This window comes from Rhineura floridana, chromosome 8 (genome assembly GCF_030035675.1).
Source record: "Rhineura floridana isolate rRhiFlo1 chromosome 8, rRhiFlo1.hap2, whole genome shotgun sequence".
Classification (NCBI taxonomy): domain Eukaryota; kingdom Metazoa; phylum Chordata; class Lepidosauria; order Squamata; family Rhineuridae; genus Rhineura; species Rhineura floridana.
In genome coordinates this window covers 4,741,703-4,766,675 of record NC_084487.1, presented here as the reverse complement: position 1 = coordinate 4,766,675, position 24,973 = coordinate 4,741,703, and the positions used below count along the sequence as shown (strand labels likewise).

At 46.1% G+C, this 24,973-nt stretch overlaps 2 protein-coding genes across 4 annotated transcripts in view; one reads left to right on the top strand and one right to left on the bottom strand.

The window, feature by feature from the left end:
* Positions 1–651: 651 nt before the first annotated feature.
* Positions 652–17,833, bottom strand: KLHDC10 (kelch domain containing 10). The gene is made up of 9 exons (XM_061638029.1): positions 17,477–17,833; positions 12,028–12,249; positions 10,904–11,058; positions 7,654–7,802; positions 6,547–6,631; positions 5,516–5,582; positions 3,861–3,908; positions 2,809–2,948; positions 652–2,083 (listed from the first exon to the last, which is right to left on the bottom strand). The coding sequence occupies exons 1-9, from the start codon at positions 17,631–17,633 to the stop codon at positions 1,874–1,876; spliced, it is 1,233 nt and encodes a 410-aa protein (XP_061494013.1). The 5' UTR covers positions 17,634–17,833; the 3' UTR covers positions 652–1,873.
* The window catches only part of ZC3HC1 (zinc finger C3HC-type containing 1), a 28,171-nt gene continuing 20,448 nt past the window's right edge, over positions 17,251–24,973 (top strand). Inside the window, exons 1-3 of one of the 3 annotated variants that reach the window (XM_061638027.1) lie at positions 17,251–17,357; positions 23,142–23,253; positions 23,703–23,853. In XM_061638027.1, the coding sequence (XP_061494011.1) occupies positions 17,266–17,357; positions 23,142–23,253; positions 23,703–23,853 (355 nt within the window). In that variant the 5' untranslated portion in view covers positions 17,251–17,265. Of the gene's footprint in view, positions 17,358–20,572; positions 20,838–23,141; positions 23,254–23,702; positions 23,854–24,973 lie in introns of those variants that run through there. The other 2 variants (XM_061638028.1, XM_061638026.1) reach the window with 2 other exon arrangements.

The window sequence follows — 24,973 nt, the reverse complement described above, 5'->3', positions numbered from 1 at the left end:
GCTAAATCAGGCTCGGCAATCCTGAATCACAGCCCATGAGGAAAAGGCACAGGGAAGGACAGGCTGCAAGAGCCTGACCTTTTTCAGGGCTTGTTTCTGCGCCATTGAACCATGTTGTTGTTATGTGCCTTCAAGCCGATTACAACTTATGGCGACCCTACGAATCAGTGACCTCCAACAGCATCTGTCATGAACCACCCTGTTTAGATCTTGTAAGTTCAGGTCTGTGGCTTCCTTTATGGAATCAATCCATCTCTTGTTTGGCCTTCCTCTTTTTCGTCTCCCTTCTATTTTTCCCAGCATTATTGTCTTTTCTAGTGAATCATGTCTTCTCATGCTGTGTCCAAAGTAGGATAACCTCAGTTTCATCATTTTAGCTTCTAGAAACAGTTCTGGTTTAATTTGTTCTAACACCCAATTATTTGTCTTTTTCGCAGTCCATGGTATGCGCAAAGCTGTCCTCCAACACATTTCAAATGAGTTGATTTTTCTCTTATCCGCCTTTTTCACTGTCCAACTTTCACATCCATACATAGAGATCGGGAACACCATAGTTTGATGTAATGTGAACGCAGTGTTGAACCCCTCTCCAGAGAGAGCTGTTGTGCTCCCATCTGAATAAAACAAAACAACTTGACAAGAACCATCGCATGATTTCATGTACAATTTTTAAAAAAGCAAAAAAACCCAGTTTTTCAGGCTAGGTATGATGCTTGATTTGAGGGCTGTTTTGGTATACATTCTACAGGACTGCTTTCCACATCCATTGCAAACACGCGAGTTAAGACACAGACATGGTTTCCTTTTCCAGCATTTTTTTTAAAAAAGGCAAATACTGTCCACAGCAGAATGTCAGGCTTTTGCCCAGGCTCAAGAAGAAAAAAAATGCATCGGTGACAACATGACATTTCCTGGGAATGAACGACCAGTTAACATGAAGGGTTTTTTGGGAGGAAAATGGGGTTTTAAAACAAACCAACTCGCAGGAAGTGAAAGCAACTCAAAGGCCAGCAGAGATGAGTCCAGGATCTACCTAAGAAAAACTAGCGGCTGATACAGCTGTGGCACTGAACATGAATTTCCAAATTCTCTCCTCATACACTTGCAACAGGAAAAAAAAATACCATTAACATATTCACAGTTCTTTATCTCCATTAACTCCTTCACTGTCAGAGATATCAAGAACGATAGCTGGACAACGCTCTATCCCTTCCTGCCACCATCCAGGACAGAGAGAGTGTTGCACTGACACCCAGCCACTTGTAAATAAGTTAATCTTGAATCGGACATTTCAATATGAAAAGGCAATAAAATGACACACATTTTAGAAAATCACAACACGCACCAGTCTTTTCCAGCTGCAACATCTGTAAGACAACAGTTTTTAGGTCTTTTAACACTTTTACAGAGGCAGTGAGTGTAGCAAGAGCTATGAGGGATTCCAGAGGGAGCCAGCCTGTTCCCTTTCAAGCAAGTTGCTGGAATCGCTGCAGTGAAGCACATCTTACGAAACAGTGACTAGGAGACTTGAAGTGGGGAGGTGGGTCACAACATCCACCCTCCTTCCCTTCTGGGACTACAAGCATGCAGCTAAAGCAGTATAAATTAGTTCAGCAACAGCATCTTTTGTTCATGATGTATTTATAGGTATTCATAAATTAAAAAAAGCTGACTTCCATAAACTTTAAAATAAAAATTCACAGAAAAGGCATCTGATGTATTTTTGCCGAGTAAGGCTTTGGAGTCGGGCTTCCCATCTCAGCAGTGTCCTCGCAGTGCTCATAAATAGAGAGAGAAGGGGGGGAGAGAAAGGGAGAAGAAAGAGGAGGGAGGAGTCACTTTTTAAATTAGTGTTTTTAAGAACAAGAGGTTCTCATTTCAAGCGCTCGATGAGTCCCTGTGTGAGTCCAAGGTGCAAAAGCTGCGATCTGGTGAGGTTTGCTAAGTGGGGGAAAAAACCCAGAAGCTTCTCCCAGGACAGTTCCAGGAGGCTGGGCACGACCAGCCACATCTTAAAGAGAGAGCCAGTCCGTCTGTTCCTCTGAATGTCCACCACGCCCCCGTGGACGTACATGCAGCCGGCCTGCAGGGAAAGAAAACCAGAGAAAGGAAATCACTGCTGGGTTTGTGCAGAACTGCAAACGTCTGGATGCCTGTGAAGAAGAGGCACTGCCTGTGTTCAATGTGTCATCCAAAAGGCACTCCAAGCTTCACCAACAGGCAGAGGAGATGCTCTGACAAGATCACCAGCCAGGTTGCCCAGCACTCAATGAACGTGAGCTCCTTTTTTGTACTGTGCCTGACTTACTCACTGAGCGCCAACCTATGAATGGCTCTTTGACACACACATGCCCCTCTTCTGCTTCAGCTGTGCTGGCTGGGGCTGATGGGAGTCATAGGGCAAAATATCTGGAAGGCAGCTGTTACAAAGAAACCAGAAGGTAATTCTCAGGGCACAAAGAGGAGCTGCTTCCCAGAGATTTTGCCCAGAGCTGGGAAGGGTTCCCAGGGAGGCCCAGAGAAAGCACTAGGTATGTCAGCCAGAGAGGGAGAGCAGCGCAATTCCCACCTCCTGGGGAGGTGAAGTCAAGGTTTTATCTTTAATTTTGGGGGTGGGAAAGGCTTGCTGACAGCAACTGAAGGTGGGTTTGCCAGTGCCAAAGTTTTCACCGACGGCCAGGGTTGAAAAGACTCCAGTCTACTGAAATCTCTACTTCAGCTGGTTAGTCCATCCACCCTTCTTGGTGGCCATTTCTGTGCAACGTTATATAGGCCCTTAGAGAGGGGGTGGGGTTCACAGCCACTTACTGGGGTCACAGCAGCACAGTGGAAATATACAGGCTCTGGCATGACAGCCAGGAGTTTCACCCACTGGAACGTTTGCAGATTCAGTTTCCAGATGTCTCCCAATATCACTTCCCCGTTGTATCCTCCGCAGACAAAGACATCTGAAATGAAAGGCCACAGAGGGTCAGTAAATGGGCCTTGCACAGTTCTTCAGAATTTTCTTCAGTTTATCTTGCCAGGCTTTCTCTCTGTGGTTAATATGTGATTTTTCTTTTCACAAAAAAAAAATGTTAATCTTGCCTGTGAGTCTCAACTGCACCCCCCTAACCCAGTGTGTACAATAAGGGAGACCCAGGTTCAAGTCCCCACTTGACCATGATAACCTACCTTAGAAGACTGTTGCAAGGACGATTTGTTTTTGGCCAGGGGTGGGGGTGAGGGAGAAGATCATGTATGTTGCCTAGAGGTCTGCGTAATAATTTTTTTAGAAGTACATTTAGTCTGAGATATTTGGAGGGGAAAGAGACAGCATGGTAAATTTGCCCACATCCATCCATTTCCTTCCTGCCTTCCCCCTCTCCCGCCACCAGCCCACACATGCCTTCTTTCTCTGTAGTAGCCCCCTCTTTATGGAATACTCTCCCCTCTAAGGAGGCCCCCAGGCATAACCTCATTGTTTTAGCACCAGGCAGCACCAATGATATCATATACTGGTCTGTTAAATCTATTTTAATAACGTTCATGTGATTGTATTTTTGTTATTTTTTACTTTGGTTGTAGCTAGCTCTGGGATATTTTTTTTTAAGGGAAGCAACATACACATGTAATAAGCCTAACTGGGTCCAGTTGACGCACACGGCCCATTGTGAAGTTTCCCTCTCAGTCAGAGTGACCTTTCATTTCTCTCACAACAGGCTTTCCAACAATATGGCTCGGTAGGTTCAGACAGTTTAACCCAGTTGGAATTTCACACACCACAAACAGGAACCTCTACAGTTACACATTATTATTACTATTAGATTTATATACCATTTACATGCCGAAATGCATATAACCAAAGCAGCTGTTCTTACCGTTTTTTATCTGTACACAACTGTGACATCTCCTCGCTGCTGGGAAATCTGTGGAACAAAAATCTGACAGTGAGCAATTGAAACTGAAGAAAAGACTGCCCACAAAGGTGGGTTTCTTGTCACAGGGGGAAGTCAACATGAAGAGGGGCTTATCTTGAATTCCAAATAATTCTTGCTCCTGGCTCTGAAGCATTTCACAAGATCATTCAGCACCAACTGACCTTTAAAACATCCCTTTGTTAGTCCCCGTAAAGGGAGAATGGAGCAGGACCTCTCCTCCTGAAGCATGTTTAAGAGTTGTGTGTGGATGAGGATGTGATTCTAAGAACACTTTGGGCTCACTTTGCGAACTCCGTGGGACACTAATGTAAGATAGGATTGTGAGACCGATAAAAATGAGGGAGGGGATGAATGCCCTTTCTTTTGCACCACTTTAGCGACCCTGACTTGAAATGCATAAAGAAGAAACTAATCGAATTAAGACACTTTGAAAAGCCATCCTGAGTAGGGAGGTAACATTTCAAGAAAGGTTCAGGCTTTATTAGAGCCCAAACTGACTGGAATTACAAAATTTGAACTGTAAATGAACACATTTTTAAAAGTGTTTCTGAAATGTCAAATTTCCACAAAGAACGTGAATCCAAAGTTTTGTTAACATCTCACATTAGGAACAGAAGACTACTTGATTACGAAAAAATAAATCTGAACCCACCTACTACAAACATTAACTCAATTTATGCAACATTTTTGGTATGATTTCAGATTAACCTATGACTTTTTTGTTTTAAAAAAGAGAAAGCACCAAGGTTTTGAGAATATGTCCTTGGCTGTAGATTTCTTTTGAATCTCTGAGTCTTCACACACATACTCCTTTTTTCTAGCTACAACAATATTCTTCTTTTCAACTGTGATGCTTCCTTCTCTGGCTCTCCCTGTCAGGTTCCTACCTGCTCGTGGTTACTGCCTGTCTCTAGGCACCACCAGGGACTCCACCAGTCCGGACCGCTCTCTCTTATGATTTCTCTCCCCGCTCTAGCACAGATCTCAACAGATCCCCCTGCTAGGCAACCACCAGTAACGTCCCAATACTAGTATTCCCAGAGACTCTGAATACTGGTATTGTTATTCTCTTCACCGCTGCCACCATTTGTTACAGTTCCCCTTCAGCCTTGGTCATTACCTTACCCTCCCTTCTGGTCTGTGAAACCCCAGCCAAGGATCAGGCCTTTGGTAAACCAAATTAAGTATTTATTGCAGATAACAAAGCTAACAAGATTAACAAGATTTCTTCTTAAGGCACATAAGCATATGGTTTTACTCAATACTAATCCGAACTCCACCTCCCTCCTTCTTCACTCTCTCCTGGCAAACAACTCTCTCAAACCCCACCAAGCAATCCACTCTTTCTCTTCTCCCCCCAGATTCCACTCTCACTCCCTCACATTCCGCCAGATTTACCTGTCATCCTTTCATTTATACTGTCAGCCATTTTAAACATTCAGCCAATCATCAAGCATTCTATTGCCCATTCACTCCCCCTCCTCTTTCACTACTTACCATGTATACTCTAAACAACCAGCACTTACCATATATACACTAATATATAGGAACATCACATCAACCCCTGCCATAAATCCTATTTTTAAAAAGCCTACCTTTTTTCTTATGAGGCTTTGTTGCAATTTCTTCCCAAGTGTTTGTTTCAAGGTTGTAGGCATGGATCTTAAGCAACAGAAATAATACAATTATAAACAAGATAACAGAATAAGTGATGGCTAAACTCCACGCCTTTGACAGCAAGTTCACCCAGGAGCATCCCCACGCGAGATAGCCAGGTTCTAGAGGTGCATGCAATAGACCTCTCCTTCTCCATGGATTTGTCTAATCCCCTTTGAAAGCCTTCTACATTGGTGCCCATCACCACTGTGGAAGCACATTCCGTAGCTTAACTATCTGCTGTGTGAAGAAGCCCTAGCCGTGCGAGTCTTGTAAGGAAGATTTTTGTCTACTTGTTCACTGGGAAAGTGAGAAAAGGTTGCAGTTACAATCAGCCTTCCGGTATCTTTGGCTTTGGGCAATATCTTATCTGCAATCTCTGCATCTCACAGTCTGCTTGCCACCTGCTGTGGCTTCTCAGAGAAGTATTCCAGCCCCTGGAAGGCAGGCTCCAGCTCCTCCTCCCATCAGCTCACTGGGCAGGGCTCCTTCATGCTGCCCAATCCCAATGAAATCAAACAGCCACTGGGCAAATGTGCTCCCATTCATTTCCAAGGGGCTTGCACGGGGAAATTCTTGCTAGGTTGTGCCCTGTTATAGACTCAGATGATACATATTAGTATTCCTAATCTGCAAATATTTGCAATATCTATTGCATTTATCTCTACAACACACTAGGAGATGGTTTCCTATGTGCAAAAGTGATGTCCTGAGGGGAAAAAAGAGTGACCTGCCACACAATCAATGTCAGAGGTGTGACGGGTATCCAGATCGCCTAAGCCAAGCCCAACTCCATTCACTGGATCACTCAGCGCTCTGCATAAGCCCAAATACTGTGTTCAAGATTCCAACATTCTGCTATTAAAGTCCGCCAGTGCTTTTACACAGCACTAGTTATGGGCTTACTTTCTGATCTCCTCAACGGCTAGAAACCAACCTGATCAAAACTTTCTGCAGTTGATCCAATTACCTTGTCTAAGGAATAGGCTGTCCAAGAAGTTCCACCTCCTAAGATGTAAATCCTCTGCCCGTCATGTGCAATTTCATGCCTGTATCTGAAGAGACAAAGCCAGGATTATTTCTTGCTTCATCTACACATATTTTAAATAAATAAGTATTTGCTCATTCATATATTTTAAAAAATGTGGTACAGCCAATTTTCTGCTTATTTAGTCAGCCAAGGAATCATACTAGAACTTTCATAGCACGTTTCCAAATTAGGGATACCAAAAACAAACCCTGCGAATACACTGAGGGGTGGGGAGACACCAGAAAGTTTTGAATTGGAATTGATGTTTTAATAAGAATGTGTCTATCAAGATATCATTTTGGATGGATTTTGCCCTTAGCATTGTGGAAGTAGGATGAAGTGATCCGCTATGAACCAGAGAAATTTAATTTTAAAATGATTTATTACTGATCTTAAGTTGCAATACTGTTTATAACTTTGCTGACAATATAATGGGAGGGGTGCGTGTTTAGTTTACAGCCCAATCTTAGGCTTCCTCAGAAGTAGGCCCTATTGTGATCAGTGGGGCTTACTCCCTAGCTAAGCGTGCACAGGATTCCAGCCTTATTCTTGTAGAAATGGTAGGATTTCAGACTGTCCAGAAATGCCCTCCTGCTTCTCTAGGCTCACCTCAGTCTCTTTTCCTTCAGACATCCCACTTTCCCACCTCAGAGAGCAAAGGACACCTCCCTAAGAGGGCTTGTTGTGAAGCAGAGTCTCCCCCCGCCCCAGCCCTACCATGCACTTCTCTACAACAGGACTGGTCACCCTGCCCATCCTTCAGAGCCAGAAAAGGTCTGATTGTACTGGGGGTGGGGGGTGAGAAGACAGAAGAGATGAGGACAGCGTGGGGAAACAGTCAGGGTTGAAGGCTTTGCCCAGGGAGGAAGGCAAGGCACAGAGTGCTGACGGGGGAGCAGGGAGTCACCACTTCCCTGTCAAACAAATGTTCTTTATTGTAACAGAAGCATAGAAATAAAAGGGAGACTCCAGTCTGGTCACCTTGCAAGCGGCGTTACGCGGCAGGTGCCATCAAGAAGCAGCGCCTCTTTCCCAGGCCCGGCTCACCTTTCCTCCGGCATGTCACAGTGCATGTTGTTTGGCTTCAGCTGGCTCCACTCCCTGGTGTTGAGGTCCAGCTTGTGCAGGTCTGTGCTGTAAATGTAGCCGGTTGTCCCTCCGAATACATACAAGGAGCCATTAATGATAGCCATAGCCTGGTAAGGGAGAAGGAGACAGGCCTGTTGAGAAACTGAAGGGGCACTGTGCGAAGGCAGAGCTCTCCTCTGCTCAAGTGGACTTTTCAGTCAATTTTAAAAGAACCACAATTCCAGGATGTTGGTGGGGAAAATATGCATTTCAGAATCAAGCTCACTTGTTTCATTCGTTGATAGCCTGCCTTTCTGCCATACTGGAACTCAAGGCATCAAGCATATTTTTTTTTTTTGGGGGGGGGGGGGAGATTCCTAGGCAATCTCCCACCAAGGCACTGAAAAAACCCAGACCTGATTAGCCTCAGCATGGTTGCTGCCCTTACATGCCCAAGGACCATGCTCAATTGACTCTGTTTGTGCATCAACAGCCAAGCAGCGGCGACTTCTGCTCTGTACTAACAACATATTGATTGTCATGACCTCCAGCTAAACAGATCAGAAATACAGATGAGCATACGGACATCAAGGGGGGCAATGACTGATCCCCAGAAAAAAAATCCCTTGTCAACTGACTACAAAATAACTTCTTCATTGTTCAATCTCAACTCTAGCCTCTGTTGCCAAAACATTTAGCCTGACTCCCTCAAGTATTTCACACAAAGCTTGTTTTCATCTTTGCAACAAATGCAGCAGAGTCGTAAGCGTGTTGTTTACTCAGATGTAGAACCACTGAGTTCAAATCAACAGTTTTAACTGATCCTTGTTAAAATAAGAACAGCGGAGAGGTATAATCTAAACTTTTTTGAGTGATCTAATGGTGTGGAGGGGTTTACGAATGCACACTTCATTTCTCTTTGTTTAACTCTCTATCCTTGCACACTGATAGGACCATAAAACAACTTTGTGTTGCAATTTACTCATCCATTTCTTAGACTTACTTGGTTGATTCTGTATATTTGTGAAGGAGTTAATGCTTTGTTAAGATTTTATTTTTATTAGAGTGGTTTAAAAAAATCCACTATTATTCCACTTTAAACAGTCATGGCTTCCCCCAAAAGAATCCTGGGAAGGGTAGTTTGTGAGGGTGCTGAGAGCAGACTCCTATTTTCCTCACTGAGCTATAGTTCCCCGAGTGGTTTAACAGTCAGTCCCTCATCCCAGAGAACTCTGGGAACTGTAGCTCTGTGAGGGGAATAGGAAGTGTCCTAACAACTCTCAGCACCTTTCACATACTACACTTCCCAGGTTTCTTTGGGGGAAGCCATGACTGTTTAAAGTGGAATAAATGTATGGTGTGAACGCGGTCAAAGTTAAACAGTACGGGAGAAGGAACCCTGGCACCCATCAGGTAAGCAAAAGCCAGTTCTTATTTATTTATCTATCTATCTATTTAATTTGTATCCCGCCCTTCCTCCCAGCAGGAGCCCAGGGCAACAAACAAAGCATTAAAACACTTTAAAACATCATAAAAACAGATAGTAAAATACATTAAAACAAAACAGCATTAAAAATATTTTAAAAAACAACTTTAAAAAAGTGTTAAAAACATTATTAAAAAACATATTAAGCAATTCTGACACAGACACGCAGACTGGGATAGGTCTCAGCTTAAAAGGCTTGTTGAAAGAGGAAAGTCTTCAAAAGGTGCCAAAAAGATAGCAGAGATGGCGCCTGCCTAATATGCAAAGGGAGGGAATTCCACAGGGTAGTTCTTCAAGCCAAGAAGAGTGCCAAAGTTTACTCAGCTCCAGCACTAATATTTCCAAAGCCTCTGAGCGCAGTAACCACAGAGGCTGTTGCCTCTAACAGTTCTAAGGCCTGGAAGTCTTTGCTATCACCCACCCAGAGCAGCAGCAGTGGTCCCAGAAACACCTGGTTGGCTGGGGAGAACTCTCTGAAGAGCATCTATTCCTCCCCATCCCCCACCCAGGATCTCATATGCCACACCACCTTCCAAGGGAGCAGAGCCAGGAGCCAACTGATACCATTGACAGCGCCTGGTAGTCTGGATCTATAATTGCCAGGGCAATATTTATTAATTCATTATTGCATTTATATCCCACCTTTGCTCCAAGGAGCTCAAAGTGGTATACGCAGCTCTCTCCCTCTCCATTTTATCCTCACAACACCCCTGTGAAGTAGACTACTACTGAGTATGTACCCATGGGACAAAATTGTATGTCCAGAATTGGTTGTTGCTCTCTTTCTTGTTTTTTGGGGGGACTTCTTTTTTGTTTGTTATTTCATAGAATCATAGAACAGTAGAGTTGGAAGGGGCCTACAAGGCCATCCAGTCCAACCCCCTGCGCAATGCAGGAATCGAAATCAAAGCATTCCCGACAGATGGCTGTCCAGCTGCCTCTTGAATGCCTCCAGTGTCGGAGAGCCCACTACCTCTCTAGGTCATTGGTGCCATTGTCATATGGTTCTATCAGACAGGAAGTTTTTCCTGATGTCCAGTCGAAATCTGGCTTCCTGCAACTTGAGCCCATTACTTTGTTACTTTCATCCTCTTTGTATACTCATAAAACCCAATAAAATATTTAAAAAGAATAACCTTGTGAGGTAGGCTAGGCTGAGAGTTCATGAATGGCCCAAGGCCACCCAGTGAGCTTCATGGCCAAGTGGGGATCTGAACCCTCATCTCCCAGGTCCTAGTCTAACACTCTAACCTGTGCCTCAGTTACAGGCAGAACATCATCTGCCTATAAGTCTGATTTTACTATTATGGCCTGCTTTGAGAACCATTATGGCTGAAATGTGGTATTAAAATATTGCAATATATATAGACATTGGGGCAGCGGGGAGGGAGACAATCTCTCTGCCTTGGACGTATGGAAGATGGTTGTGGTAACTATAATGGTAAACCACTCTGCACATGCTCCAGTGCATTTTATTTTACCCTTTACAGGGCTAAGCCCCCACGAACTGTAGCTCAAATTAAATTCCTCTCTCTCTGACTTCATATTATGAAATCTCTTAGATGTACTCCAGTATACTTCATGCTCAGGGCCCCAAGAACTATTGCCACTCCGCCTTCCCTGATTTGAGGAGCTGAATGAGATCTGAATTAAGAAGTCAGCAACACAGAACTGCTCCCTGTCTTTAGAGGGGCTTCCTAAAATAGGGGTTGGCAGTTGCTGCAGTGGATAATCCCACCCTACCTGTCCATAGATGCGGTTTGGTTTCTTCCCTCGGCAGTTGAAGAGGGCCCAGCGCTTGTACCTCACGTTACAGACGTGGACGTCGTTGCCATTGCTCTCGCCAAATGGGATCCCGGTGCCACCAAAGACCAAGAGATTATTCCCATGCAGCACAACTGGCGAAACACAGAAACACAAAAGAAACATTTGACCTGAGGATTTGGCACCCCCAATTCCACCGTAGAACAGTACTGTCTACCGAATTGTTCTCCAAATAACCAAAAGCTGACATCACTATGAAAAGTGTGGAGAGAAGGGAGGAGGGAATCCTGCAGTCAAGGACAGACAGCCGTCACGCTGTGCAATCAGGGTGTGTGGGAACAGCACATGACTGGAGCAGTGAACAGTATGAACAGCCATGCAAACTGAAAGAGAAAAACATGCCAAGAAAACACAGGGGTGTGCCATTTTACCCAGCATTCAGTTATCTATGTAAAACTTATATTGCGTTCCTGTTAGTAAACAGCAATAAAAACCACTAACATTCACCCCCAGATCTGAATTTCACAAGCAGAAAGTGAGCTGCACAAATGAAATTTAAAAAGCTGCCTGAACAGCAAAGAGCTCCAGATGATTCACGGAAAATGCATCCACCAGGGAGGCTTTCCATAGGAAGTTAAGAGACAGGACATGGCTCCAGCATTCAGCATCCAGTGCCCCAAGCAGTAGCAGTTCTAAAAGAAAAGGGATGAGGGAAAGTCCCAAAAAACACCATGATCGTGTTTGGGGGGGGGGGGAGAAGGTATCACACCTTTTAGAATCTGAGACTCCTTTTAAGACTGTTTTGTGGCACCAGAACAGAAAAATGCAGCTTTCATACATTTATCTACAGCATAGATATGACCCAGGGGACCACCAGTGGCAGCAACTATCTGCAGTCAAATCCTTCTTGGCATCTGAGCCCACTGCTGGACTCTGATAAGACACTATTTTATTACCGGAGTTACAAGACAGATCTGGAAATAGCTCAGGTGAAAGAATCTTACTGTATTCCTGCCCTTACACAGGTGGGAAGGACGGGCTGTTAAGACTGAGCATTTACATTTACTTTGTACTACTGAAAGAATTCATCCCCTTCCACTCACGAGACATGGATGCCAACTCTCGTGGCATGTAACCCTCTGTGCCCATTTGATGCCAGGTGCCATTAGCAAAGTTGTATCGCCAAAGCTCCCTAAACAGCGGGTAGTCTTCGTTCTCTGGCCCTCCGGACTCATCGTAGTCAGGATTGTATCCTCCAAACACGTACAAGTTGGCATTGTCTGCCACGCAGCGGTGGCCGCTTCTGGCTGGTGGGACTCTGTGGCCTAAAGCAGAGAGACATAAGATTTTTTGAAGAGAAGCAAAATAGATTTGATAATTTGCGAGTGTAAGAGGCAGGCATTGCAATGGATGACGCTGCAGCATCAAGAAAGGCACAACTGCCTGAGAATATGTTTTCATTGCCAGGGTGGGGGGAGTTCCCAGGCTTCATGATTCTACAGGTGAGCCATGAAAGATACCCACACTATGTGTGCAAAAAGCTCCAGTGGCCAAAGACATGGAAAGGTGGCACTCTGCATGGTAACAGTTGATTTCCCACACACCTCTGCCTTCCAATCATATTTCACTACCATATTTCAATTAGGGCAGATGTGGGGAACCGCTGGCCCTCCAGATGTTTCTGAACTATAACTCCCATCATCCCTGGCCATGCTTGCTGGAGCTGATGGGAGTTGCAGTTCAGCAACATCTGGAGGGTGAAGACTCCCCACCCCAAACTCAGGGAATGTTCTATCGTTCTTTTTATTTTTTTTTAACAGTGAATTTTCATAAGAGAAGAGTCTTTCATGATTACCTGTTATGAATGCAGCCACACACACAGAAAAGCAAAAGTTATAGCCAGAGAAAAATATCTAAAAAACAGAAGATGAGCTGACACATACAAAGGCTACAACTCGAATGCTCATCTGGGACAAACTGCTTTCCCACATATTATTTCCAAAATCTTATTTCTCCTCACAAATTCCAACACACTGCCACACAACACAGTAAGCGAACAACAAAAACAGTTGCTGAAAAGTATAATTTTAAGTTTTGCTCAGAGCACCATAAGCTACAAGATGTCATATGCTGGCTTCATGAAGTGCTCATAGATTGCCACCTAAGAGAACAGCCCCAAGAGGGCTTCTTGAAGGAGAGGGCTCCAGAGTACAGGTGCTAAAAGACAAGGCCTGAACAGGTGGGCAGATGGAATGCAAAACAATGCCCTCTCTCAAAGATCAGAAAGGGCAGTGGTGCTCATTCAACAATCAGGATGCTTTTCTGGAATACTGTTCCAAATACAGGCACCTCTGGCACAGGGAACATCATTCACTTAGGCTGCATTCCTAGGAACACCTGGAGAAAGTTCCATTGAATTCATTTTTGATTAGGCAAGAATACAATTGTGTTGTCAATGGCATAAAGCTTATGGTGAGATGAAATGCGTTAATTTTGAGGGGCTTAACGTGATCATTGGGTGATTTCCAGTATCCAATGTGAGCCCAGAGGAAACAGCTGCTGGCTTGTATCTGCAGTTTGCATGCCCAATCAGAATAAAAATTGTGAATTCCTTACTTGGAAAATGGAAAAGGACTGCCTTCAAGTCAATCCTAGCTTATGGCGACCCTGTGAATAGGGATTTCATGGTAAGTGGTATTCAGAGGGGGTTTCCCATTGCCTTCTTCTGAGGCTAGTCCTCCCCAGCTGGCTAGGGCCTGCTCGGCTTGCCACAGCTGCACAAGCCAGCCCCTTCCTTGTCCGCAACTGCCAGCTGGGGGGCAACTGGGCTCCTTGGGACAATGCAGCTTGCCCACGGCTGCACAGGTGGCAGGGCACGTCACCTCTGAGCCACTCACTGTGGGGTGATCTTTAGCTGGCCCTTGACACCCAGGAGACATGAGTGGGGATTTAAACTCACGGACTCCGGACTCCCAGACAGGCTCTCCTCCCCACTGTGCTATACCAGCTGTCCTTACTTGCAAAGACCTTACTAAATATAAGTGATTCTGAAAAGTTTTATTTATCAAGAACTAGACGAATGCTAGAATTGGCAAAGGGGATGACAATTATCAGAGTTTTCTGAAGAACCATAACAAGAGGTCAGGGGGGCTGAATGTGGCCCTCCAGGCCACTCTCTCTGGCCCTCTGCCCAGGCCACACCTCTCACTGGGCCTGCTCTACATCCTCCTAGAGTGTTTTTGCCCGGCCGAAATGTGCTCTTAAAATGTGATAATGCCTCCAGAGAGGTCGAGATATAGAAACAAAGAGTTACAGTGGCAGAAAGTTTATTTGTTATGTGGGTGTTTTACTTGTAATCAAGTTCAATTAAAATGAGTTCTCAAGATTGTATTAATTCAAAATAATTCTGTATCAAATAATACATGCTCATTTATTTCTCCAAGGAAATAATCTTTATTTTAACTTAGCCAAACAGTATATTAAAATCCAATGTGAGCCCACTGGCATTCAGCTCCCCTGGTGCTACCTCAGCTACTGATTCAGTCCCAGTCCTGTTGAGGATGCCTTCTTGCCACGGGAGTGTTACCTAGAGGCAAGCTCTCGATTCTGTTCTGTTCAAAGTAACTGCCTGCTCCAGGTCAGGACAAGCACCCAGTGCCAACAGTGAAACTAACATATATTTTACACTTGGCCAATTAGAACAGGGTGTCTGCCAGCAGTGAATAGATCTTCTTTAATGAATGGGTCCAATCTCAGCTCTTTCACCACGGGAGCCGTTCACTTAATCCTCCTGCAGTGTGGAAGGTTTGTCATGATTCTTGTGGCGAGAGAAGGGCTGACCAGCAGCAGGCTCTATGGTCTTCTGGCTCAAGACTTCAATGCAGTCCTGGCTGACAAACTTCTCGAAGGCACCATTTCCAATGGTTTTCTATGTTGGTTACATTTTTTTTTCTGGCTGGTGGAGTCATCTTGTGGGCAAGTGTCACCTGACCAGATCACCATTTGAATAACTCTGGCCCTGGGCCAGTCACTGCCTCTCAGCCTCAGAGGAAGGCAATGGTAAACCCCCTCTGAATACAACTTACCATGAAAACCCTATTCATAGGGTTGCCATAAGTCGGAATCGACTTGAAGTCAGTCCATTTCCATTTCAATGCTCTTGCATGAGAAAGGAATGGAACCCATTTTTGAAATGGCCTTGGTTGCTCTAGTACCCTCTACACAGGGAGGGGGAAGCACATCCCTGTTGGTTCTCCTGGACCACTCAGCATCTCTCAGTCCCATCACTCATGACACCTTTCTGGATCATCTGACTGGGACAGGCTTTTGCTGTGGTTTCAGTCCTTTTTGGTGGCTAGCTTACAAAAAAAGTAGTGAGGTGGGGGACTTCTGCTCAACACCTTGGTCCCTGGTGTTTTCTTTTTAATATCTACAGGAAACTGCTGGGAAAGTCATCTGCAGATATGAGGTACAGCATCATCAGTATGGCAGTGACACTCAGCCTCTCCCTGTGCTTTTCATTGCTTTCCAGAAAGGCTGCAAATGCTCTGAATTGTCTGATAATGGACTGCATATGAGCTAAAAAAAACTACAACTGGACAAGACAGGAGCCCTTTTCAAAACCAACCCCCTCCCCCTGAGCTAGCCATGCTCCATGCCCCCACTAAGCACACATTCAGCAGTAACGTGAAATGGGACTTAAGTATGTGCAGATGGGAATAACCTCTAGATGTGCTGTTGGTCAATATGACCACTGATCCAGGGATACAGAAACAGCCCACTGCAGTACCCTTGGAAAATGTTCCGTTTGAGAGGGTTCCTAGGTAGCCAATACAGGTGGCAACCACAACCAAGAAGGAGTGCACTTGAACATCTTAGGCCAGTGTACCAACTACACACTCGCTTACAGAAGGCAGATCTAGCTACGGTTATGTATGTGCCCTAGTTACATCTAGACTGCATTACAGTACCATGTCTTACATCTTTGAACAATATTTGGAGTAGTGGGACTCTCTAAAGAGCCTTCAGTTGGCACAGAGAGGAGTGAGAGTTCTGAACTATTCAACTTCTTTGCCATACCAACTACACGGATTTTTTTTATTATTTCAAGTGCCGAGTACCCTTTTTAAAGCTCCGTATGGCTTAGAACCCAGATACTTAAAGGATCGCTTTTCCCAAGGTGAACCCTGATCTGTTAGATCATCCCGAGAGGCTCTTCCAGGCATTCCACTATCAGAGGCTTGCTTGGCGGTGGCACAGGAGAGCGCCTTATCTTTACATGTCTTACTGGACTCCCTATCTTGGCAGTGTTCTGACACCACCTGAAAATCTGTCGATTTCAGCAAGTTGGTCAATATCTGACCCATCCCTCCTTCCCTTTTTGCATTTTTATACTTACACACTGCATTTGATTCTTTCAAAAGTTTTATTTATTGGGCAGCTCATCTGGGCAGGAAACAGAAGCTATATAAACGACTGAAACACATGCAACTAGAGCTGCAATCCTAGACATCCTAACTTGGGAATATGCACCATCCCATGGGGCTTACATCCAAGAAGCATGCACAGAATCGGGATGCAAATTTAAAATGCAATAAAAACTTGTGCTGATTTACAGGGCAGAATTGGTCGCAGCCATAAAAGGTACCAAAAGCTGGTGCTGCACACTGGCTAAAGCCAGGAGCCTGGAAGCCTTCAGACAGGGGTGTGTCATTGAGGGTCTTAGACCTCCCCCTTTTTTGGGAGCAGGGTCCCAATGTCTCCAACATCCTATGAACCAATCAGCATGTGTGTTTGCCACTGAGAAGAGTCTTCTAACGTGCTTCCTTGTCCTTTCCTGCTGACTGTAGCCCAATCAGTGAAAGGAAGTGAGTAAGCTGCTGAGAAGACTCTTCTCAGTAGCGAACACTCTTCCATTTCATGCTTATTAGCTCATAGGGACTTCTATCGTTATGGAAGAAGGCATTAACAAGGATCACATTCTCAACCCAGTATCGAAAAAAGAGGACATGGCTATGACTGTCATTAAGGGGCACTGCACTTCTAGATTTGCTACCGCACCACTGCCCTCAGGTCCGGTCTCGCCTCTGCGTCGGCGGCCTTTGGAGCTTGATCTCAGCTTCAGCCACGCATCAGCAAACACACGGGAACGATAACGACCCCCACTTAACCCTGCAGGGTCAGGACCAGTCAGTGCTGTGGACCCAAGTTGCAAGACATAATACTCCAATCCTCTTTGGGCCATGGGGCTGGCGTGTGTAAAACAGGCGTGTACGTGGGGGCAACTTTACAGAAAATACTTCTTGGGAGGGTCCAAAGAGAGCCAACCGGGGCAGGCCAAAATGCCCTCCCCCCAGCCCAGCGAACTGCCTCCAACAGTGGTCAGCCACAGATACCCCCAGGAAGCAGCAGCAAGTCTGCCCCCCAAAACAAGGTATCTAGGGGTTAGCAGCCCCTCCCCACAAGCAGCCCCCAATGTTGTGGGGGAGGGGCAGCGGGGGGGCTCAATATGGCGGCGGAGGCACTCCCCCTTCCGCCCTTCCTCTCACTCACCGCCTCGTCCAGGGCCCGGCGGGAGCCTGACGAAACGGTTGAGGAGTCCCCCGTGCGCGGCTTGAGCCGCCAGTCCGTTGCCTCCGTTGCCGCCGCCCCCGCCGGACCCTCCTCGCTGCCGGTTTCCGTCCCAGCCTTCTCCGTCCGCCGCCGACATCTTCGGCCTCGCCGCCCGTCCCCTCAGAATCAAGCCCACCAAAACCGCCCAAAACGGAGCGCGAGGCCCGCGGGGGGAGGGGGCGGAAGGAGGAGGAAAAGGGAGAAAGCGTCGGTCCGGCTCTCTTAGCCAATGGGCATCGGCCTTGCACAGCGCCCGCCAATCGGAGGCGCGCTTCTTGGGTCGGCTTTTGAGGAGCTGAGGCGAAAGGGGAGGGGGACGTCCTCACAGGGAAGGGGGTGGGGACGCTCAGGCCAAAGGAATCGATCGCCGACTACCTTTGCGACGCTTCTCGCGGTGCGAGGCGTAAGGCCACGGGACGGGAAGCAAAGAAAAGGCAGGAGCAATCGAAATATAGAAAACGCGATCGACATCCTTTTCGCAGGGGACCTTGGGAATTGTAGTGCCGCGCGGGGAGGTCTCTGACCACTCTCAGTGATCTCGCAAAAAGGTACAATTCCCAAGACTTTTCGAGCCGGCCGTGACAGTGAAAGGACTACAGAGTCCGTATAAAGTGGATATGCTTAATATTAGTAACTAGGTGCATATCCCGCCTTTCCTTCAAGGAGCTTAAGGAGGTATACATGGCTGTCCCCCTCTCCATTTTATCTTCACAACAACCCTGTGAGGTAGGTTAGGCTCACAGATAGTATCTAACCCAACGTCAAGCAATGAGCTTCATGGTCAAGCGGGAATCTGAATCCCAGAATCTCTAGAGTTAGTCCAGCACTCTAACCACTACACCACACAGGCTTTCAACATATGAAGATACCTAGTTCCTCAGTCAGAGTGAGTGTCCATCTACCCAATAAACTCTACTCTGACTGGCAGCAGCTCCCCAAGGTCTCAGGCAAAGAGAGCCCTTTCTTCCACCTATTAGTTGAGATTCTTTTAAGTGGGAATGCCACTTAAACTTGAGCTCTGGGCATCCTCACACAACGTTCCTCAATTTTGATAAAACCAGATTGGCCAGCCAGTGTGGTATAGTGGTTAGTGTTGGACTGACCATAAGGACTCCTGGGCAGTAGTGTAGTGGCATATTCAGAAGTGCAGGGTCCCTTCATGATAGTCACAGCAACACCCCCTACCCCCCTTTTGGTGCTGTGTTGAGAATGAGATCCTTGTCAATGCCTTCTCCCACAGCAACAGATGTCCCTAGGAGCCAATCAGCATGAAAGGGGAGAGTATTAGCTACTGAGAAGGGTCTTCTCAGGGGCTGACTCATCTCCTTTCACTCTGATTGGCTCAGCAGGAAAGAACAAGGAAGCATGTTAGGAGACTCTTCTCAGTGACTTACACACTCCCCTTTCATGCTGATTGGCTTGAAGGCTGCTGGAGACAAAGGGTCCCTACTGGGACCCTGCTCCCAAAAAGGTAAGGGGTCTAAGACCCCCTGAGAACCTACACGACTACACCCCTTCTTCCTGGGTTCAAATCCCTGCTTGACCATGAAGCTCATTGGGTGACCTTGGGTCAGACACTATCTGTCAGCCTAACCTACCTCACAGGGTTGTTGTGAAGATAAAATGGAAGAGGGCGGACAACCATGTATGCCGCCTTAAGCTCCTTGAAGAAAGGAAATTCGAACTGCGAAGACCTAGGTTCAAATCTCTACTTGCCCATTATGATCAGTGGGTGACTCCCCCCTCCCAGCATAACCTACCTCAGAGTGTTGTTGTGGAGGTAATATGTAGAGTGAAAGAATCATGGATGCTACCTTTGAGCTCCTTGGAGGAGGGATGATGGAATCTTCCACCCACCCATTTTCAGAAGGGCCTGGCCAAGGAGGAGGCAGGGGGAGGTAGCGACCTTCCAAATCAGGTGTCATACGCACCACACATTTAAAGCAGGAAGCACAGAATCACGGAGCTACAATTCGCAGGTTCTTTAACAAACTACAGTTCCCAGGATTCTTTGGGGGAGTAGTGTTGCAATGTAAGTGCATGGTGGTAGATCTGGAGGGAAGACTGCAGCCCCTATGCAGCACATTTTGATCCCACTGAGATCTGTGGGACCAGCTTCTTGTGAGGAAACATGGGCTAGGGCACCACTCTCCACTGCTTCCAAGTAAATATGCATAGGGGCAGAGCTTGGAAAAGTTACTTTTTTGAACTACAACTCTCATCAGCCCAATCCAGTGGCCATGCTGGCTGTGGCTGATGGGAGTTGTAGTTCAAAAAAATAACTTTTCCAAGCTCTGCATAGGGGTCTGGCTGGCTTCCAGGTGCCTTTGGGACCAACCCAGTACCTGTGGCCCTCCAGAAGTTGTTGGACTACAGCTCCCACCATCCCCGACCATTGGCTAAGCTGAGTGGGGCTGATGGGAGTTGGAGTCCAACAGCATCTGGAGGGCTACAGATTCCCTACCCCAGATTAAGCCGCATTGATTGCCTTGTTGTGCGCAAAGAGACACTGCTGGCTACCCACAAAAGATCGTCTTATCCCTTATAGACTCGGTCGATCACTGCACTCTGCAGGTGAGGGCCTCCTGCAGATACCATCTCATCAGGAGGTCCGTTCTGCACAACATAGGAAATGGTCCTTTAGTCTGGTGGCACCGACCCTGTGGAATCCCCTCCCCTTAAATATTAGACAGCTGTCATCTCTGTTATCTTTTCGGTGCCTTTTGAAGACTTTCCTCTTTCAACAAGCTTTTTAAGAGACCTATCCCAGTCTGTGTCTGTGCTGGAATTGCTTTTTAAGATGTTTTTAAGTTGTTTATTAAAGTTGTTTTTAAGATGCTTTAATAGATTTTAAAGTCTTCTCTTTTAATATATTTTAAAGTCTATTTTTATGATGTTTTAGAGTGTTTTTGTTTGCTGCCCTGGCCTCTTTCTGGGAAGAAGGATGGGATATAAATGTAATAAATAAATAATAAAGAAAAGAAGATGGTTGCTACCATCCTCGTCTGCCCACCCCTCTCTCCTCTAGACCCAGGCTTTGAGAGCAGCGTGCGAGTGGCAATGAGAGCAGGAACCGAATCTCCTCGGATCTCAACTTTCTGGCCACTTTGGTGGAGGAAGCGGGGGAAGGATTATACGGAGGGACCAAGATGGCGGCGCCCAGCCCTACGGCTGCTGCTCCCGCCTCGGAGAACGAGGAGGGCGATTTGGGGGTTAAAGCCAAGTCCCCGGCCATCACGCCGCAGAAAATCCGGGAGCTGATAGATGGGGGGATCGCTCCGGAAGAAAGCAGCCTGGAAGGGTGAGCGGGGAGGACAAGGAGGGAGGAAAGGAGGAGCTGCCACCGATTCCTAACCACTCCCCACTCTCCCGCAAATACAAAGGGCCGCAGTGACAGGCGGCATCTCGCTTGCTTTCGTGCTGGAGGAACTAACCTTATCCCCGGTGCTCCTACAGACTAAGTGAGGGCCCCGTCTGCACTACACATTTAAAGCCATATCATACCACTTTATAAACAGTCATGGCTTCCCCCAAAGAATCCTGGGAACTGTAGTTTGCCAAGAGTGCTGAGAGTTGTTAGGAGACCCCCTGTTCCTTTCCCAGAGCTACAGTTTCTAGCGTTTCCTGGAAAGAGGAATAGACTGCTAAACCAATCTGGGAATTGTAGCTCTGGGAGGGGAAGAGGGGTCTTCTAACTACACTGTACCTTTAACAAACTACAGTTCCCAGAAATTTTGGGGGAAGCCATGACTGTTTAAGGTGGGATGTTGCTGCTTTAAATGCCCTGCTTTAATTGGATATAGAAGCCCCTACATGTTGTAAGAGAAGAAGTTACTTCCTTGATTAATAACTTTGTTAGAAGCAGTGTCTCCTGAGCGTTCTTTTTTGCAGTTGTGTAAAAGCAGGTGTGGATCAGTGGAGAAATGTGCTGGCTTTTTAAAGGTGGGAGAGCTTGAAGTAAAAGTAAAATGGCAGGTCAGAAGAACTGCCCTACTGGATCAGACCAAAGGAACACCTTGCGTTTTATTCTGTCCCAGTTGTCAGCCTTTGGAAAGGTCAAAAGCAGGGCAGACATCCTCGGTTTTCTGCCCTCAGGGGAGCCGTGGACTTAACAGGTGGACGATGATGCTTTAGGAGGAAAGCTTTTTTTCAGCCTGAGGGCCACGTTCCCTACTGGACAACCTTCTAGGGGCCACATTCTTGTGGTGGGCAGGGCCAGAGGCAAAAGCAGGCAGAGCAGCAAATGTAAATGTTACCTTTGTTTAGTAGTAGGCTAGTTTCTATACACAACTCACACATCACTCTCTTGTCTTCCATCCAATCAAGCAGGAGGCATCATCAGAGGTCAAGGACACATTCCATCCAGGCAAAAACCCTCAAGGAAGTTACAGAGCAGGCCCAGTAAGGGGTGTGACCTGAGGGGAGGGGTGTGTGGCTGAGGGAAGAGTGTGGGGCCTGGAGAGAGTTCCAAGGGTCAGACAGAGGCCTGAGGGGCTGCATTTTGCCCACCAGCCTGATCCCCTATCCCTGGTTTTTATAGTACTTACTGAATGTTCAAATTACTTTATACATATTATCTCAGCAATAACAACTGGTCAGTATCCTTATCCCTGTTTTGCAGGTTAGGAGCTGTGGCAGCAGCTGAGGGTGAGAGATAATGGCTTGCTGATGGCTGCCAATAAAAACATGGCTATGGTGAGGTTTGAACTGGTGGCTTCCAGCCTCTAGAAAAACTGGATGCCTGGACAGCATTACTGTATTTGATTATGTCCACTCTATGCTTCTCTTGTGCTGGAGCCTGAGTTCTGAGAAATGCTTTGGCTGGATCTCCTGGTGTGCTACTATAGATGCTCATTCTAGCAGACATCACCAAAATGGGAGCTGCCCTCTAAGAAATAGTGGCAGACCTGGCCAGTGTTGCAACCTGTTATGATGCTGGGACTGGCACTTTGCTCCTCGCCTGAATTCCCAACAGCTTCCTGCTTCAACTCATGCTATTGCTCATTGTCATAAATACGGGGAAATAAATATAAATAAATGATTTTTTAAAACCTATGCATGACCATATTAACTTTATTCAAAAATTGGGATGTGTGTGTTCTTATGGAAACTGAAATGTACTCTTAGGAGTGACTGAAAATTCAATGGTTTTGACACATTTCATTCTGTGCTTGCGGGCTTCCCCAGGCACCTGGTTGGCCACTATGAGAACAGGATGCTGGACTAGATGGGCCACTGGCCTGATCCAGCAGGCTCTTCTTATGTTATTATGTTCTTGTTATTTTTTATTAGATTTGTTAGTCACTTGTTACCTAAAGGTCTCCAAACAACTTACAACATTGTTAAAAACACAAATAAATATACTATACCATAAAAACAAAACAAATAACCACCTCCATAACTACCACACTAGTAACAAAGAATGATAAGCTACAGGGTTAGTGGGCCAAGATTGCTGGTCTTGAGCTGTTGTGAATTGTAGGAGCATATAAACTTTATTTTGGCCTGGGTGGAAGTGTATTTCTGATGGAAGACAGGAGTGAAATTGGTTATCTTTGCCACTGTGAACAGGAAATTGTCTTATGATCTGTTACCTACATTTCAGAAAGGATTCATCTGCTTTCTCTGAAGTAGCAAATGGGTCTCCCCAGACCGACGAGCTGCCTTTCGAAGCCACCAGTAAAGAAGCCTACTTCAGCAGAGTGGAAACATTTACCATATCCTTTTTTCTCCTGTTTCTGAGACGATGGTATCACTGATGATGGGGTGTGGATGGTGAATTGGAGGGCCTTCCCAATAATCAGGACCCACATCAACCAGTAGGAATTCCCTCATTTTGGGATTTGGATGCTGGCAAATGGCTGGGATTCATACCAAGTCAAGATTAGGCATGTTGTGTAGGTTAGATGAACAGAAGACTTGAGTGAGAAGACTGTTCAGTCATGGGGCAAGAAGCTTGGGAGGGTTGGGGAAGGGATGGCCAGCTGGGAACTGTTGGCTGTTTATATATATAGATGGAACTGATGTTGACTCCACCTGGAAGGGCCTGAGAGGTCCTTCAGCCAGCTGAGAAAGTTTTAAATTCCATGCTAGACCCATGGAAATAGCTTGGGAAACCAAAACCTTGATCTGAAGCGTACCAAGTTGTCCTCCTTAACTCAAGCACTCCCTCAAGTGGGCAGGCAAACCCCACGAGTTGTCTCCTTTGATCTGCGCCAAGTATGGATGGACCAATGTTGAGTGTGACATGTTGAAGTGTGCCAGCTGCCAGGCCTACCTCTGTGCCAGCCTACAGCTGGCTGTTGACTTCAGCAAGTGTAAGGGCTGCAGAGCCTTGATCTGTCAGTGTCTGATTGTTAAAATCCAAATGCAAGCCTAACTTGCTCAGTCCTGTGATTGCACTGTGCAAGTGTGATGTTTGGACACAGAGCTGAGCTCCCCGATAACTTCAGCTTTCATTTGAAAACACACAGCAAGCTTCTAATGCTTATGGTGGAGAAGATGGGCTTGAAGGTGTGTGGGCAGCGTCCAGGGAAATCACAAGCCAGTGGTGTGGAGTTGAGCTCAATTTCTAGCAGACAGGGAAGTAGGGTTCAGTGCCCTGTCAATGACTAGCAGAAGCCTATTATCTTGCTGCAGCAGTATTTGTATCCTGCTCTTTCTCCTGTGGGTTCAGGGTGGCAGATGGGGAATCGGTGGTCCTGTAGATGTTGTTAAACCCAACACCCATCAGCCCTAGCCAGCATGGCATATGATCAGTCCAGCAACATCTGGAACTCCAAAGGTTTTCAATGCCTGACCTAAAAGCATTATTTTTACCCCTGCTTTTCTCCATCTGCTCTACAGTTTGATGGAATGGCTACCGCAAGGGAATAGTTGGGATGACCAAGATTTGAATGAGGGGCTTCCTGATTCACAGCTCAGTCTCTTTGCCACTTCCTTTCACTTCTTTGACCCCAGCTCAAAGCAGGGCTGTGGAGTCGGTATGCCAAACCTTTGACTCCGACTCCTCTATTTTTCTACTGTCGGACTCTGACTCCACCCAAAATTGCTTCCGATTCCACAGCCCTGGAAGGCTGTGTCTTTTTAAATTGGAAGCTCTCGTAGGAGCATTTTTATTGCTGCCTGAATATGCATTGATCTTGGCATCACAGCATTTGTCTTCATTTGGGTCCTGTGTCATACACTGACACACAAAATGTTTTCCATCTTGAGTTATGGTGAAATGCTCAACTACAGCTGACTTCATGGGAAGCTTCTTTGACATTTTGAATTTATATTTTAAAAAATTTGTCAATCAAAATTTATTTTGTAGTCGGAGTCGGTACATTTCTACCAACTCCGACTCCACCCCAAATTGCTTGTGACTCTGACTCCACAGCCCTGGCTCAAAGCACCTACTGCTGCGGCAATGCTGGTACTGAGTAAACGTGGACC